The sequence below is a fragment of the Apaloderma vittatum genome, unplaced genomic scaffold, assembly GCF_000703405.1.
Source record: "Apaloderma vittatum isolate BGI_N311 unplaced genomic scaffold, ASM70340v1 scaffold18537, whole genome shotgun sequence".
NCBI lineage: Eukaryota > Metazoa > Chordata > Aves > Trogoniformes > Trogonidae > Apaloderma > Apaloderma vittatum.
In genome coordinates this window covers 139-11178 of record NW_009724727.1, presented here as the reverse complement: position 1 = coordinate 11178, position 11040 = coordinate 139, and the positions used below count along the sequence as shown (strand labels likewise).

Genomic DNA, 11040 nt, shown 5'->3' with positions numbered 1-11040 from the left:
GCGGCCAGGCAGGTTTCTTGTACTACGGGAGACCTTTTTCAGGTGCTGCCACCTCCCCCGGGGAGAACGGGCAGCCCCATCCCGCACAGCCCGGCAGAGGATTTGCAGCTCCAGGCTGGGAGAGCCATGGCACGAGTGTCTCGAGCACCAGAGCCCCGGCTGGCTGGGATTCAAGCCTGTTCCAGCCGAGCCCATCAGAGAAGTTTGTTTAACAAAGGTCAGGGTTTGAACTGGGAACGCTCAGCAGGAGCAATCTCACCCACCTGCACTAAGCGATGCAGTTACTGGTAATTCAATATCCTAGATACACTGCTTTTAATTACTGATTTTAGCTTGGACTACAAACAGATTACACCCCCGATAAATTACCTTTTGGTACGGTGTAAGCTCGTTAATGTGTAACTGTCCTTCCACCTTTACACCTCTTTCCCACCCACCTTAACCGGAAAAAGAGAGAATGAACTCAGCCTCTGCAGTTCTATGTAAACCAGACCTAATCTTAACTCTCTGGGTTTCACACTCTGATCACTAGCCTCATTAATTGATCTGAAGACGGCCTGGCAGTCTCTTCAGAGCATCCCAGCCTCAGTCAAGAGCTGTAGCAGAACCCAAATTCCCAGCTCATGGCGCATCATGCTACCACATCCATCTGCAACATAGCGGGCTTAGTTGCCAGTCAAATCCAGGAATACTACAGTACACTAAGTTTTGAGTTTAAAGGCAAACATCATTTCCTTTCTGTAAACAGATCTATCACCTCAGCTAAGCAAGCTACACAAGCCAGAGTGGTAGGGTTGTACATCCCAGTCCCCCACAGCTGAGGTATCCTACGAGGAAGCACAAAACCAAAAGAAAATATCACGCTGCTGCCAATAATTTGTCAATAACGCAGCAGGCACGGCCACATCTTAAAACGTTCATTCGGGAAGGGCAGAGCTCTGTGAAAAAAGAAGTTGCTCACTACTGAGCACGTAACATCAGGTTTGTGGGCTGTCACAAAAAAAACCCAAACACAATACGAGTTCTCTCCTACTGACAAAACTGAATTCAGCCAGGTGTGCCGCAGATCTGGAGAAAGCGAGATCTTTCTCTGTGCTGAAACGCGTGCTGCAAGTTAAACTAGCCTGTGGTGGCGTGGGGAAGCAGAGCGGTAGTTAGTGGGCACTACAAGAGGGGAGAGAGAACAAATCAGCCCGAACCACGGCACCCTCGGTCGCTTTTCGCAGGCCGTGGCGCACCCCCACCCAGCACAAAGGAGCTCTCACAGAACGTTTCACGGGGTGCTTTTATCTCTCCAACAGTCCATCCTGTGGCCAGCCATCGGGGCATGAGCGTTGGGAGCGTTTATGGGAGCACCGGACCGAGGCTGAGCTCCACATGATGGGTGAGCCAGATGACCTCAGAGCTATGATCGCCTTCCTCGCTGGGCCGGATCGGAGCAGCAAGGTTTTTAAACTCATGCTTCATCTTGAAGCTCACGGTCACTTCGCCCTCTTCTTTCTGTGGGGTGACCTTAATGAAAACTCCTACCTTGTTGGCTTTTCTGAAGGCAATAACACTGCAAAGCAGAAAACAAAAGAAAGCTGGGTCAGCCAAGTTTTCAAACAATTGTTCCAAGCTATGTACTCTGACATCACATTACAGGGATGTTCAGTTTATGGCTGAATATGTCCTCCTAGAAGAGCTGCCCTCATTTGTAGCTTACACCCTGCTGTTCTTTTTGCAGAGGACCCACAGCCCCTCCTGCCTCACAACCAGAACGTTACGTTGAAGTGCTCAGTTTTCAAGCATTCCCACAGGACAGACAACACTCACTCAGGGTCATCCTGAAAGTCTTGAGGCTCTGCCAGCTCGTCATACTCTGCTGCAGCATCTTTGCCAGCCAGAATAAGCTCCTTGGGAGGAACTGCCACCTGAAACAGAGCACAAACCTTTCAGCACTGATCACCACCTACACTGTTGGCAAGGCTGCTTTACCACAGTTTAACAGAAAAGTGATTCCTGGGCTTTTCTCTGCTCTAGTACTGCCTTGTTACCACTCTGCCAGTGAAATCGTGTATGTCTCCCCTGGGTTCTGTATCTCAATGAAGAGACACAATTTCAAAACACTTTACGATCTGACATTTACATTGGTGACAGTCATTTAAGCTCCGAGGAAGATAACGCAAGAGTCAGCAGGGACTGAAGAATATATGAAAAGCATGACCTGTGGAAGGATAAATGGGAGTGGAAAGCCTTGGAAGAGGCCTGGGCTCACACAGCAGGAGGGTAAAATACCTTGGCAGTGCTGTTGATGTTGTCAGGGTCTCCCTCCTCACACTCCAGCAGTGTGATATGTGTGATGTTCTCCACTGGATTGGTCAGAGTCAGAAGGACTTGGCTCTCCTGGGGAGATTCAGAGATCACAGTTCAAGAAGCAGTTACTCCAAAATTCATTGTCACTGTTAGCATCTCCACCTTCTGTGACTGATTAACACCTTCAAAAATTGCACCACGTCCACTCAAGGGATGGACAGCAAACACCCCCAGAGGTCCCAACGCCACACAGCGCTTGTTCTTCATATAAGAAATACACATCTTTGGAATGCAGCCAAGATCTCAACTCCACACCTTTTATTCTTCAGATATTGGCATGTGCTTATGATGCCAGACGTCACACCGCACAGTAATCGACTTACGCAGAGTGACAAGTATACACAGTGTTATTCTTACCGCTCCCTTAAACCCGGCACCCTCCCTAAAACGGAGTGAGCAAAGCCCTCCGGCACCAACCATCATGCTGTGTCACCTCCCAAAAAGGTGTCACATCCACACCTCCTGGCTGTGTCTCATCCTGAGACATTTCTGGAAAAAATACCAAAACTACTGACCTTCATGTAGCGCAGGTTGGGAATAGACATGATTCTCACTTCAGGGATATAGTTACTACAAAAAGAACAGAGCAAACAACCGTCATGGACTGGGTTGCTGTCTATAACCTACCTCTTGAAGTAGAGAGATGTCTTCAGAGACATCCAGCTAACTCGTTTAATGTTATTAGAGCTTAGCTAACGTTAAACAGAAAAACCAAGTGCCATTTAGCTATACAAACACAACCCTACAAACTCCTGCCACTGTGTGGGGCTGGCACAGCATGCAAGGTCTTTTTTAAACTGCGAAATCTCCACAACCTTTTTAGTAGATCACGAAGCAAACCCACTACAGATGAGCTGAATAAATTAAAAAGGTGACTATGCCATCCTAAGAGATGACACAATCATACAAGAGGTTAAATCAAGAGTATAAAACAAAAAAAGAAGAAATGATAGAAAATAGAATGCATTAACTAAGCATGAATAGGTGATTTTTCTCCCCAGTTCCCAGATCTTACTTACACAGCAACCAGCTGGATCTTGAATTTGATAGATGTTGGATTGAATTCTGGTTTGCTCAGGTTGTGTTCACATTTCTAGACACAAAGATATTTCAGTCATCACACAGGGACAGCACGCAGCCACAAACCGAAGAACCAGAGCTGCAAGCGTTGTGTCGTTAGCCACAGGGCTACTGGCCTCTGGCACAGCACAGACAAAACTGCCTCAGGGTGCGCACAGCCACCTCATTGTCAGGTTACTCTGAAAATGTCATAACCAGAAATATAGCAGTGCAATCTCAAAAACATGAGATTTGGAACTCAGCTTAAAATTCTCAGACACTTTATGTCTGAGAAAATATTCTGCATCTTAAACGCTTAGAAGAATATTGCTCCGTTACTCTGTGAACTAAATCAATACCTGTGCTTCACTGAAAAAGCAAGTAGCTCTTCAAAGACCCTGTACCAAGGCAACAGTAGAACTTGGGTGCAGTTCTTGCCTATTTTCACTTTCCAGACCTCTGCATTTCTTTGAAATATCCCCCTTCTGCCTTCCCTCTAAGGATGTCTTCAGCATTCTGCCCTGCCTCTCCCTAATGCTGTTTGCTGACTTGATTTCTGTTTTTAGTACTAGCAGATTTTTTTTTTAATTCTGACTGTACTGGCGGCCTTCTCCGACTCCTCGCCTAGAGAGAGCACACAGACCTTGATGCAAACCCACTTTTCTACCTTTAGGCATATTTAACTTCACCCTCCTTTCACAATCTTCATCAGAGATGCAACAGCCTCCCTCATCTCCCAGTGCTGTTACCAGTAATTTGGTTGAGAACTTCCAACAACCAGAAGCATCTGAACAGCTTATTTTAAAAATACATCTCCCACAATCCAAGTTCCGCAAGCCTCGAAAAAGCACTTTTTTTTTTTTTTTTTTGTATTTAATTACCGACCCGACAGCGCAGCGAGCGTTTGATCAGGAGGTGCTTGTGACGTGGGTAGAGCTGGGAAGCGCAGATCGGCTGGAAGTCAGGCTGCAGCAGCCGCTGACGGAGAGTCGTCACTGCCGGCACGACAGAAAGCAAATTAAACTGATTTGTCTCGGGCACTGAAACTCAAGCCAGACTGCACACGTGCGCTGGCCTAAGAGCACGTGTGCTGCGCACTGTGTGCAGACATGTTACAATCTCTAAGAAACTTCATTCCAGCTGCACCCAATAATTCTGAAGCCACAGGCAAGTTATCAATGTTTCAAGCAGTGAATGAATGGAAGGTAAGAGTCGCATGAACAGCTGCCCCGACTGAGCACGGTAACACAAAAGCACCATCAGTGCCAGCCCAGGAGAAACAAGGGATTCTGATCTCTGTTCAGAGCTCAGCTGGGGTGGAAACAGAATTTGGTAAGCATCTAGAAAATAAGTTCTTTCCCCTCTAAGGGCAAGTGAGTTTTCACAGCTTTGTTACGCTCACGGCTGGGTGCTGCACAAGTACAATATACAGCTTCTCAGCAAGGAGTCTGCACAACTCAGACTCACACATAAAATTACCAGCTACATAGATCCTGAGGCAAGGAAATCCCAGCAGCCAAATCTCCCATGGATTTCTCCCAAAAAATAGGGTCTTCACTGTTCCCTGTATCTAAGAGGCAGTGAGCCACCTGGCAGCCTTTCCCTCACAGCAGGGAACAATGAAAATTGTCTTCTTTACCAGCATCATGCTCTCCCAATGCTGACAGTCTCATGAGAAAAGGAGACCAATATGATCCAGCTCTTTCCATAGATGTTTCATGAATTAATTAATGTTGGCAGAATTTGTAAGTCTGCAGGACTACTGAGAATATCTGCCCTACTTAGGGCAGGAAGTCCACATCACTTACCGCACCTGCTGTTTTACCCCACTTTCTCCCAAGCTTCATTGACCAATTTACAACATTTGCTGATTAAACCATGACCCAGCTAAGTACCTGGCAAGCGTACACAAGCCGTTTCAAGCTGGTGTCTAAGTAATGCACAATTGTTACGCAACAAGTCAGTTTTAGTTCCAACTCCCTAGCAGCTCAGCTCCTCTTTTTATTTCCTGCAGTTATCTGAAAAAGAATTTCAGCTCTTTTCCCCATCCAAAAGTTGACACTTTGCATGCAGAGAAGTTAAGCTCAGCAAGAAAATGAAACAACTGTTAAGAGGCCTGATGTATTCAGCTCTGAGCATTCCACATACAATATGAAGCTGAACTCAAAGATACCATTTAAAAAGTCTCAAACTTGCCACCATTTCAATCTCAGCATAAAAATTACTAAAATCACAGGCCATTAGGAACCCCAAGGACAAGTTTCCAGGCACTGCCCATGTTATAAAATGGAAGGGCAAAAAGCAACGGAACATTAAGGCGTTACCTTCTGTCAGATTTATAGGTCTTGTGTAGTAATCCTCAGGAAGAGGTTCCACTTCTTCCACTGCATCAGCTGGCTCAATCTTGATCTCCTTCTGGTCCTCTCCTTCTTTCAAGCTGAAGCAAAGCGAAGGACGACTTGGTCATAAAATACAGCACGCGTGCTGACAGCCCACCCCAGCAGTAACTGTGTTATAACCCAGAGGGCAGTGAGAGCAGAGGTTGCACGACAACAGCAAGTGCACAGGGCTGTGAGCAGCCACTTGTCTCTATTAGGAGAAAGCAAAACATCTGGAGTGCTGCACAGAGAGGCCTGACGATTCGATGTTCCTCTAAGGCTCTAAAGGAGAAAGCTTTTTTCACCGCTGTTTGCCAATACGTCAATCAACTTTACCAAGTTGCCTTATTGCTCTCTTGCCTACATCTCCCAACCTTTCCACAAAAGTAACCCCAACCCTGAGACTCACGAGAGTCCAGCGAGGGCACTGATGGGAGCTCCGGGCCTCTGCCGTTGAAGCCTGGTTCCAAGGCCATATTTGTCCTGCAAGGGAAAAAGGAACCGTCAGCTTCAAGTCTGTTTCCCGCCTGGACAAAGAGACCTACTGCAAACTCATCCTTTGAGCTACATGACAAGCATAGGGAGACAAGCAAAGGAAAGCAAAAAAGGGAAAAAGTACTCAATGCTTCCCAAGAGTTTTCTTTCTGCTCAAACTGTTAGTAAGCAGAAAATAATCACCACCGCACTGCAGATGGGGAGAGACAGATGGGTGTGGCTACTGCTTATAAGGCTTTCGCTCTTTCTTTAAATCACCAGCCTGCACTACTGACATGTTTTCCCTTGATCTTCTCTTCAGAGCAATTGCACGTCAGATAGTGCAGAACGAGAGCTCTCTACTGCCAAAAGAACTGGGTCGACATGAGTACACATCCATCAGAAACACTCTGCAGCACTACCGGGAGCAGCTGGAAGGTTCGGCCTCCCACAAGCCTCGCGCCTACAGATCTCTCTCACCAGGCACCACCAGTTGGCAGGAATAGCTGAGCTACTCCAACTCCTACAGCTGAACTGTATGCAGCGTGCCTGGAGGCAGAAATCTTTCTTCTGGGCATGACTGAAAAACCTCAATTCCCACCAAATGAGAAATCTGAACATCAGCCTACCCTGGTGATTTTTCAAGGATCAGAAGATTGATGTTAGTGCCATCTGCCTCAGGCAGACAGACGGCCGTGTCTCAGCCAAGCTTTGTGAGGGATGGCTTTTCAAGCAAACGTTACTTACCCAAAGACACCACCCTGTTGGTAAACTAACAAAGAAATATATTTTTTTGTAACAAATGTAACCCTCTAACTAGTTAGCCTCCAGGTGTGTTTGTTTTAGGCACATCCAAGTCAGAGGCCCTGATGCAACATGAAGAGTAGAGACTGTTACTCCCCTTCAGTTGGCACCATGAGAGCTTTAACACCAGCAGAAACCGTGAAAAGACTTACCACTACGTGTATAGTGTGTTGCTGTGGAGAGCCCCCAAAATAGCAGCAGGTAGCAACGGAGACAAAAAACGCAGCCATAAGACACAAGCAAGGGCACAGAGCAAGCAGTTAATTGAGAAGTAGCAAGCATACGCAGAGTCACCCAGCTAAACAAAGCATTTTACCTGCCAGTTACAATACACAAGTAATTCAGGCCACAACCAGGTCTTAAGGTTAATTTCAGTTGAGATTTCATGTGGAAAAATGCCACACAATCCTGATCAAACTGTTAGTGAGCTGTGGTAAGCAGCTGTCCCAAGAAACAGCTACCCCTGGTACCGCGGCTGCGGCCGCACTGCATTTCACTGCTGGATAATATATTCCTTTGCATGGCAAGTGTAATCCTTCCTGGCGTTATCAGAGAGGACTGTTAGCAAGAGGCAAAGTACACAACAATGGGTGTAAAACTACCTGTCCCTAAAGAAACCTGTGTGCCTTAGCACATTTTCTTCAAATTGTTCTCAATTAAAAAAAAAAAAAAAAAAAAAAAGCTGAGCAGCTTTATCATGCTACCGACTACCTAATCTTTCAAGCTGAGGCTGTTGTGCATCACTTCTCCCGCTCCGAGAGCACAGCCCTCCCAGCTCACCGAAAAGGCCAGGGGCATGTAGTTTCGGCGTCGCACCAGCTTCTTCCGGTCCCGCTCGATCTTCTCTTTCTGAGCCAACTGCTGGTAGTACTCAACCAGTTTGTTGATCTGGAGGGGTGAAAAGGAAGACACCCATCAGCGGTGAACAAATGCCCGAACAGCTGCAGTATTTGTCTGTGAACAAGCTGGGGTTCCTGCTGCTTGTTTCTCTCTGTTCCTAGCACTCGCTGTGTTCTGAAGGATGTACATTAAAGGATGTACATTAAAGGATGTACATTAGAGAAGCCTGTGTGTACCAACCCACGCTGTGGGTGACAAACTGACCCTCCTTTGGGAATGACATCTATCAGAGAGCAACGTGCAACTCTCACTTTGCAGTGAGGCAACCAAGACTTCATTCATGCATTTGCCACGACTGGACAGACAAAACTGAGCAATTTGTTTTAGTGGAGCAAATGGCATCTCTCCGCTCGCCGAGGCTGGTCACATTTAGTGGAGGGCCCTAACAAGTGACAGGGAAGGGCAGTAAAGGTGTGGCTCTGTTTTCCAGATCCTAGATGCACTCTCGGTTGGAAAACAGCTTTTGTTCACGTACATACACAGCATGTTCACTGGTGTCGTTTTAACACATCTCTCCGCTCGCCGAGGCTGGTCACATTTAGTGGAGGGCCCTAACAAGTGACAGGTAAGGGCAGTAAAGGTGTGGCTCTGTTTTCCAGATCCTAGATGCACTCTCGGTTGGAAAACAGCTTTTGTTCACGTACATACAGCATGTTCACTGGTGTGGTTTTAACAGCACTACTAGATATGATGTTTGCAAATTTCTTCTGAAAAGGAGATTTTACACTGCGACATCCACGGGAGAGCCTCTAAAAGGCCTTCCTTCCACTGAATTCAGTCAAGGTGGAGATTAGGAACTGGAACTGGCATCTGAAGGATTATATAGATGCAGAAAAAGTGATTGAGAGGGCCTGACATCTCTACCAGCTCTTTCTAGCTGATGTGTCTCAGCCTAAGCAAGGCCCTTCCCCTCACTCACCCTCTGCGTGTGAGGATTCTCCGGCTCCTGCCAGCCACCACTAGCTGCACAAGAAAAAGAGAAAAAAAAGTACTCAGGAGAAAATCTCCAGACTCTACACAAAAATCACATCTAACAGCCAGCTCTCTCTGTTTTATTCATGAAACTTCTTACTTTTGCCACGCTTACCACTGCAATTCTTTTAGGCTCCTGCCTGCACAAATACACACCTCAGAAAGCTTTGCACAGGCAGGTTTGGGCTGAAGCTGCTTCACCAGCTTTTATAGTGTGCTTTAAACAACTACTGTTCGAGAGATACACAGAACAGCACCTAGGAGTCACTTTAGCAGCTCCCAGTCTTCAGCCACATCAACACTGGAAGTCAGAGGATCTGTTTGGTCTACTCAGACCCATTTCTGGAGCCCGACAGCTATTTTCTGCATGTCTTGTGCACCAAGGAATAGAGGAAAGCTTTGTTCCATGGCTGTCAAAGAGAAAAACCGAGTACAAACACTGACTAACAACTGCGGAATAAGCCAAAGCGAACATACGTTACAAAAAATAAATTAGATGTTTACGCTGTCAGACTGAGCAGCTTCAGTCTCTGAAGGTACACAAACAAGATCTCAACTGTGAGAGAACCCCAACTACAAAAGCCCCTCGGATGACAGCTGTCTGACCAGCCAGGCAACACAAGTGGGTCACACGTTCCACTAACTCATCTCAGCTCTTCGGAGGAGACTTCAGCACCAAACCATTTTCCTGTGAATTCCCAGCTGTGACTCAAAACCCAGACAGCTACTACATGTATCAGACTGCCAGAAACTAATCTGATGATCTGTCACCTTCAAAACACGTACTGGGCTCCTGCTGTTACTCAGTCTTCTGTCTTTGTCACTTACCAACAGACTTGTCTGCCATGCCCACGTCCCGGGAAGTCCAGCGGCAAAACCCACAGGCCAGGTAATACGCTTTCTTCATGGTGGTCTTGGCCGGATCGTCAGGGAGTGGAGCAGGGATACTTGTGGCCCGAGTGGAAAGGGTGTGCATGCAGCAGGGGCAGTCGAAGCAGTTAGCACACCTGGGAAGAAGGTGTGTAAGACAGCGCTCTGACAAGTGTTCCAGGCCAAGGAAAATTCCCTCAACAAGCAAAGATTAAACCAACAGACCTTTCCATCTTATGTGACAGCATCAGGGAAAAAGGGCAACAGAGACCCCAAGAGGAAGAGGAGAGGTTCAGAGTCAACTTAAGAATGGCAACAATGAGAAATACTGAGTGACACCAGAAAGCCCCCTGTACTATGAGAGCAGGTCATCGAAAAAACTGATACATGATAAGCACATGAGAAATCGTGAAAAGACACTCATTCCCCACAGCAGACTAGAAAGTGACAAGAAGTGATGAGATTTTTGAAGAGAGTTTCAGATACACACAGTCAGTTGTTGATTAAGGAAGAAGCTGTTTAATAGGCAGTCTTGATTAAAAAATAAAGCCAAAGCAAGCTTACCTATTCTTTTTCAGCTTAGCTTCAGCCGAAGGCATGTTTTCCAGGCAGCTGGGGCAGTAGTGAGAGTCCACCTGACAAACAAAACCGTCACATCACACCTCATGGCACAAGTTTGTCTAGAAAGCATGCAGGCAGCAGCCCAAAACTCTGACACACAGCTTAACAAGGCTCTGTTACTGGCAACAGACAGGTGCAATCAGGGAAGACTGGAGTAATTTTTTTGCTATCTGAAATCTTAGCCCATCTCAGCCAGATTTTGAACTTTAATAATGTAAGCCAGAAGGTTTCTTAAATCAGGATAGATTAAACTCCTTCCTCTACTAGGGGAAGAAAGGGACAACTGGGTATTGACCTTTTGAGTTACCAGGATTTCATTCTTTAGCTGGAACAACAAGGTTTAACACGCTTTTTTCCCATTTAAATCTAAACTTAATCTGCCCTTGTAGTTACGCTGGTCAGATACACATACATTTCAGAAAACCCTTTTCATCTGTATGCCATCACAAACTATTTTTGTCAATTAAAACAACAGCAGCAAGAAGGGAGTTCCCTTCTCAAAGAGGAAAACAAACCAAATATTAAACATAGAAATGCAAAATAACCACACTCGTCACACTACAGCTAATTCATGATGGATGAAGCATGGTGACAAACCTATTTGATA

The 11040-nt window shown here is 46.2% G+C and overlaps 1 protein-coding gene across 2 annotated transcripts; it reads right to left on the bottom strand.

Annotated features, from left to right (window-relative positions):
* Window positions 1-1151: 1151 nt before the first annotated feature.
* On the bottom strand, window positions 1152-10444 carry DCTN4 (dynactin 4 (p62)). 2 transcript variants are annotated; one of them, XM_009872636.1, is made up of 13 exons: window positions 10377-10444; window positions 9771-9949; window positions 8890-8933; window positions 7851-7958; window positions 7223-7243; window positions 6202-6275; window positions 5739-5851; window positions 4300-4409; window positions 3375-3448; window positions 2871-2925; window positions 2278-2385; window positions 1816-1913; window positions 1152-1558 (listed from the first exon to the last, which is right to left on the bottom strand). In XM_009872636.1, exons 1-13 carry the CDS (start codon window positions 10409-10411, stop codon window positions 1345-1347), a joined length of 1233 nt encoding a protein of 410 aa, XP_009870938.1. In that variant the 5' UTR covers window positions 10412-10444; the 3' UTR covers window positions 1152-1344. The 2 variants fall into 2 exon arrangements, with proteins under 2 accessions (XP_009870938.1, XP_009870939.1); XM_009872637.1 differs by lacking the exon at window positions 7223-7243.
* Window positions 10445-11040: the final 596 nt, after the last annotated feature.

Excerpts from the sequence above, each read along its gene's own strand:
- DCTN4 (XM_009872636.1), bottom strand. The coding sequence starts at position 10,411 with ATGCCTTCGGCTGAAGCTAAGCTGAAAAAGAATAG. Across the intron at positions 5,852-6,201 it reads AGTGCCCTCGCTGGACTCTC|CTTGAAAGAAGGAGAGGACC; the intron begins GTGAGTCTCAGG and ends GCTTTGCTTCAG. Across the intron at positions 1,914-2,277 it reads ACATCAACAGCACTGCCAAG|GTGGCAGTTCCTCCCAAGGA; the intron begins GTATTTTACCCT and ends GCTCTGTTTCAG.